Source organism: Amia ocellicauda, chromosome 16 (assembly GCF_036373705.1).
Source record: "Amia ocellicauda isolate fAmiCal2 chromosome 16, fAmiCal2.hap1, whole genome shotgun sequence".
NCBI classification, from domain to species: Eukaryota; Metazoa; Chordata; class Actinopteri; order Amiiformes; family Amiidae; genus Amia; species Amia ocellicauda.
The window spans coordinates 12,968,000-12,974,651 of record NC_089865.1 but is presented as its reverse complement, the minus strand read 5'-3'; the positions used below and the strand labels follow the sequence as shown (position 1 = coordinate 12,974,651).

At 39.1% G+C, this 6,652-nt stretch overlaps 1 protein-coding gene across 1 annotated transcript; it reads left to right on the top strand.

Moving 5' to 3' along the window:
* Window positions 1-3,703: 3,703 nt before the first annotated feature.
* atp5mc3a (ATP synthase membrane subunit c locus 3a) lies at window positions 3,704-6,392 on the top strand. Its single transcript, XM_066687737.1, has 5 exons — window positions 3,704-3,795; window positions 4,011-4,100; window positions 5,008-5,085; window positions 5,232-5,428; window positions 5,825-6,392. The coding sequence occupies exons 2-5, from the start codon at window positions 4,062-4,064 to the stop codon at window positions 5,937-5,939; spliced, it is 429 nt and encodes a 142-aa protein (XP_066543834.1). The 5' UTR covers window positions 3,704-3,795; window positions 4,011-4,061; the 3' UTR covers window positions 5,940-6,392.
* The last annotated feature ends 260 nt before the right edge of the window (window positions 6,393-6,652 follow it).

The following is a 6,652-nucleotide window of genomic DNA, read 5'->3' as shown; positions in this document are numbered from 1 at the left end:
TTAATCAAATGTGTATAGCGTTGTTTTTATTCATTTTGAAGTGAACCCAGAGCATGTCCCTAAGGTGACCATGCTAACAGTACAGCCCTTTAAGGAATTCTAAGAGCTCCCTCTGCTGGTCAAAGATTATTCAAGGGAGAACTTCAACCTTCCCATCAATAATATTGTGGTATTATCATGTTATAAATGACCTATTAAAAAAAAGAAAGAAATGAAAGTCTTGTTTCTATTCCTATTGTACATACACATACCTGTAGAGTTCAACAAAAACATATTAATGCAAACAAATATCACCTACACCTGCATCTGAATGATTACTCACTTTTTTAATATTATTTTTTTATGTGATGAATGAAAGCTAGAGTGATGGATTGGAGACAGCAAAGTGAATATCAAAAAGTTTAATGGAGAGAACTTACACTTGGAAAATTACACATGACCTAATTTAGGATCGCTAATTACACAAACGATTGATAAATAGTCCTAATTATAATAAGGCATTAACAATTCATCAATCAAACCAACACAGGATTGACAATCGTAATCCCCAGTAGAACAGAGAAAATACACATTTCTGCAGTTCAGTTATTAATCATTGTGTGCCCTAATTATAAAAAGGTATTCGTAAAGTAAACAGTGAATTTCTCTAGCCTAAACTATTGGGGCTAAAATTGGGAGGTTAATCTTATAGCCAATTAGGTAAACTCAATTTCACACACAGTGGATATCTTTATTATTTTGTAATCTGCAATTGTGCGCAGATTGTAAATCCTAAATCTGTCATCATCCCCCACTCTTAACAGATGGCCACAGTTTTAATGTTCAAACCTGTTAATAAACCTGGATTGTGAAAATGTTTTTTTTTCTCCATTTGGTTGACTTCATGTTACATGTTTCCAGAATTCATATCACTATCATTCTAAACTGAAACAATTGTTTTTGTCTGGTTTATTTATATTCCTTATAAAACATTTGGCAAACGCATTTTCAGTTGGTTCACCCCCCCCCCCCCCCCAGTATGAGATGCACTGTATGTGCTGAATATAAAATGGCTACAACAACAAACATCTCTGTCAGACCCTCAAAGCATTGTCAATAGTCTACAGCCATCTCCCAAAAACACTGGGATGGTAGTTGGAAACAGAAGAACATTTCCCAAAGAGTTCCTCATGACTATTGATTCTGTCATTTCATTACTTATGGAACTTTTAGTAAACACTGCAATTTCATCAGTGAATCAGCAGTGCTCTTGTGAGACTTGTAAGACGATGACTCAAAAAGCTTTTCATACCTATCCAGATAGCCCCTGAAGAACCAGTAGGGGATTCTTCAATTATAGGAACAGACTCAAAGAGGAGCATCCCTCACTGTGCTCATTACCTTTGCCTTCCTGCCCCAGCTGCTGGCAAGCAATACATCAAGAATATAAATTCTCTGTGTGAAGCGCTACACCCCCAGCCTGAGGTGCACAGAGGCGGGTTCCTGGGATGGTTCCTGTGAGAGATCAGTGCTCAATTCACACTTCAACAGGTGCGGGGCCCATAGCTGTGGACTGCCTTAGTGCATGTAGTGCACTAAATGAAATCCCCAGTTCTGACTTAATTAAAAGATTAATTTGCTTAATATGTATTACATGTACAGCAATATATATATATACACTCACCTAAAGGATTATTAGGAACACCATACTAATACTGTGTTTGACCCCCTTTCGCCTTCAGAACTGCCTTAATTCTACGTGGCATTGATTCAACAAGGTGCTGAAAGCATTCTTTAGAAATGTTGGCCCATATTGATAGGATAGCATCTTGCAGTTGATGGAGATTTGTGGGATGCACATCCAGGGCACGAAGCTCCCGTTCCACCACATCCCAAAGATGCTCTATTGGGTTGAGATCTGGTGACTGTGGGGGCCAGTTTAGTACAGTGAACTCATTGTCATGTTCAAGAAACCAATTTGAAATGATTCGACCTTTGTGACATGGTGCATTATCCTGCTGGAAGTAGCCATCAGAGGATGGGTACATGGTGGTCATAAAGGGATGGACATGGTCAGAAACAATGCTCAGGTGGCCGTGGCATTTAAACGATGCCCAATTGGCACTAAGGGGCCTAAAGTGTGCCAAGAAAACATCCCCCACACCGTTACACCACCACCACCAGCCTGCACAGTGGTAACAAGGCATGATGGATCCATGTTCTCATTCTGTTTACGCCAAATTCTGACTCTACCATCTGAATGTCTCAACAGAAATCGAGACTCATCAGACCAGGCAACATTTTTCCAGTCTTCAACTGTCCAATTTTGGTGAGCTTGTGCAAATTGTAGCCTCTTTTTCCTATTTGTAGTGGAGATGAGTGGTACCCGGTGGGGTCTTCTGCTGTTGTAGCCCATCCGCTTCAAGGTTGTACGTGTTGTGGCTTCACAAATGCTTTGCTGCATACCTCGGTTGTAACGAGTGGTTATTTCAGTCAAAGTTGCTCTTCTATCAGCTTGAATCAGTCAGCCCATTCTCCTCTGACCTCTAGCATCAACAAGGCATTTTCGCCCACAGGACTGCCGCATACTGGATGTTTTTCCCTTTTCACACCATTCTTTGTAAACCCTAGAAATGGTTGTGCGTGAAAATCCCAGTAACTGAGCAGATTGTGAAATACTCAGACCGGCCCGTCTGGCACCAACAACCATGCCACGCTCAAAATTGCTTAAATCACCTTTCTTTCCCATTCAGACATTCAGTTTGGAGTTCAGGAGATTGTCTTGACCAGGACCACACCCCTAAATGCATTGAAGCAACTGCCATGTGATTGGTTGGTTAGATAATTGCATTAATGAGAAATTGAACAGGTGTTCCTAATAATCCTTTAGGTGAGTGTATATATATATATATATATATATCACTTTGCAATGATAACTCTTATGATAACTGTAGATGAGGACTTTTTTCCTTAATTTTGTGTATGGAATATATTGCACAACAGGTTTTATTTTGCAATTATCCTGCCCTTACGGATAACTTGATATTGGTTCTACACTCAATGGCACAACCATGTTACATGTCAAAAAGGGAATTATTATTATTATTATTATTATTATTATTAGAGTCAGAGTTAGTTAACTACCTTTGTTTACTTGATGGCCTTTCTTGTCACTGGCAATGACAAAAACTGAATTTCATGACTCTAATCATTCTCCATTAACACATGTAAGGAAAATCCAGTGTTCATATCTTTCAAAAAGCCTTATTTAAGACTGTTGTAAAGGAAAGCTAAACCACACCATCATAAGCTATTTGATGTCATTTTTATGTCTAATGTATTATTATTATTATTATTATTATTATTATTATTATTATTATTATTATTATTACTTAAACATAAACCATATTTACAATTATACCCCATATTTTAATATCCACTCACTTTTGTTTTCATGTAAAGTGATTAATAATTTTAAACTTTAAAGAGGTTGTTTACTATTCTTAGTATCATTATTATTACTACTACTACTACTACTACTACTACTACTACTACTACTAATAATAATAATAATAATAATAATAATAATAATAATATGCTGATACAAAGCACATTTCAGTAATTATAGGTCCAGTCTCAGCACATGCCTTTTTCTACCAGCAAGTCCTGCCCCAGAGTCCAGTGTCTCCGATTCTCGGTTTCAATAAAGTTGCAGTGAAGTGACCTTGAGAGCCGCCATCCCAGCATCCGGGAGATTGCATAAATAGAAGTAGGCGCATGCGCAGTCGTTTCTAATCGGTTCGACCTCTGCTGCCGGTGAGTGAAGGAGAGCGGTAGAGAACCTCAGAGACGATCCATTCGTAATCCCATCTCATCCTCTCTTTAAAATTACTTCCATTCAATCGCGAATCATCCGGGTTATGTTATTATTTGGATGTGCATGCATTTTTGGTTTTTATTTTAGCGTTGCTGGTACAGATTTGATTTTGCAAAATTGCCATTGACCTTAACCCTCCCTTGTTCTTTTGCAGAGACAGACCCGGGTTTACGATCAAATCCCAACTAAAATAAATCCAAGAAACATGTACGCCTGTGCTAAATTCGTCTCCACGCCGGCTCTGGTGAGTTTTTCTGTGAATTTCTCTTTCAAATGCATTACTTTCACGTCATTCTCATTTTTTCCATGTAGGCCTGGTACTGAACTTGAGGGTCTTTTTGCAATATATGTTTGAATCCTGTTCCTATAGATGGTGACAGTCAGGCATATGCACACTTAGAAAATTACCAATATTTTTCTAAACGTGCTCATTGCTGTATCTTTTGCTAAATCATAATGGTGATGCATTTAATTAACCTCTCTCTTGTAAGACTTCAGTAGAGTATTCCGGCATTTTTGTTCCATTCAAGGTCATGCTGTTTAATTATGTATTCCAATAGAAAATCCATTAAAAACCGCACCAACTCAATGAAAGGTCTATTCAAACAGGGTAGAAATCCGTGTTTTGTAAATCTGGGGGGTTGTTTGAATGCTATGGCTGTTTCAGACTTGGGCCTTGCTGAATAGGTTCTGCAACTGCGGTATGTCCTCTAATTTAGGAGGTGGACAAAGCAGATGAAAGACCACCTTACTGTTATTATGAGTGGGAAGCTTTGGCAATATGACACTTTGATGTGGGTGTCTTCAAATTAGTGTTTTGGCTAAAATGTTAACTGCTGTAGATCAGAACCAGCCTGTTCACCTTCAAGGTGCCTTCCAAGCTGCCTACGTCTTCTGTGCAGTTTTATTTTTGCTCTTCGGTGAATTGCACTGCAGTGGACTTTGATCAAACACAAGCTTGTCCTTGTGAGATTTAGGTTATTACTGATCTACTGAAATATATACATTTCAATGTCATAGTGCAAGGCAATGCACACAGGTTATATAATGTGTATGAAATCCCTGATTGTGTGTGTGTGTGTGGGGGGGGGGGGGGAGAATAGCTGCTGATTTCCAGGTTTGTCTGAGTAACGGTGTCCGTCTTGGTGCAGGTCCGTGCTGGATCCCGGGCTCTGTACAGACCCCTCTCTGCATCAGTGCTGTCTCGGCCAGAGGTCAGGACTGGAGAGGTGAGTGACGGTGCTGTGCTCGGTCAACGGGATGCTGAGTTTCAAAGTGACGGGTCTTCTGGATTTACAGATTCTGGTTTGCTTTTCTATGCCAGTTATTCAGTTGTTCTGATTAAACGTGTAACGGTTTAAATGTTGTTTTTCAGGGAAATACCGCACTTGTGAGCGGGCCACAGAACTTTTTTTCTCAAGTAGCACTCAGGGGCTTCCAGACCAGTGCTGTCAGCAGAGACATTGACACTGCTGCCAAGTTTATTGGTGCTGGTGCTGCCACAGTAGGAGTGGCTGGATCCGGTGCTGGGATTGGAACTGTTTTTGGCAGCCTTATCATTGGTTATGCCAGGTAAGAGCTTCACTTTTAGAATCCAAGCCTTGACCCCTTGAAATGCATGTTCTTTTATCAACATTAGCTGGTAGGACACAGTTTGTGTTTATCTTTACAATATGGCTTCCTAAAGCTGGAAAGATGGTTCCAAAGACATCTGTTTAAGGTCCGAACATCTGTCAGTGGCATTTCTTTTGCACAAGTGAAAATGAATGAAAACGCACAAACAATTGTGATTGGATAGGGCAGGGCAGGACTTATGTTGGAGAGCTCTGCTAGTTTGCTTTAATTTAAGGTTTAAAAACTGATTTTGTAGACCAGCGTTCCATAGCTTTCACAACAGGTACAAGGAGAATTAATGTATTCTAGGGTTGTATACATAAGAGACTAAGTCTTGTTTTTTTCCCCCTACAGGAATCCCTCCCTAAAGCAGCAGCTGTTCTCCTATGCTATCCTGGGATTTGCCCTCTCTGAAGCCATGGGTCTGTTCTGTTTGATGGTTGCTTTCTTGATCTTGTTCGCCATGTAAAAATTCTGCTTTGGATGTTAACGTAAATAAGATTCCGATGTAACTACATATTTTACAGTGGCTACCAAAATTTGTTCTGTGTTGGTGTCATGAAAGTGTACATTTTCCAAGGTTTTGTTGAACACTGTCAAAATACAAATAAACGCATTGCAAGATTGTAACCAATTACAGAATTAAAATACATGTTTGATTTATATAAGGTCTAAAATACATTTTGTATTTTATGCATTGACTTCTTTCAACCTTAGTCACTAGATACTTCACAACATTTCAAAATAGCGGTTTGATTTCTGCATCTTTACTTGTGAAACATGTACTGAATTGAAGCATTATAGCAAAAGCACAGGTTGTTTTCATACTTTTCTGCAGGAGCATTTAGCAAACAATTTATTCAGAAGCAAACTCTTGACCGCTGTATCACTTAAATTGATTAAAATTTACCTTTCAATCTTACTGGTTATTCATGGCAGGTTTATTTTATACCTTGTAAGCTAAGTTGGCGCTCAGTAGGATATTTGCTTAAGGCTTTTCATGGACATACCTCACACACTCAACAGGTGACTGCACCATGTGGAATGGGTTAGTTCATAGTAAACACTGGGGGGGGGGAGCCAAATCATTCACCTAGTTTATAGTGGGCTTCTTCCAGTGTTTATATTAGCCTTGGTTGACCATCTGTGTAGTATTGTAAAGGCAGGTATTGATGCCTTTGA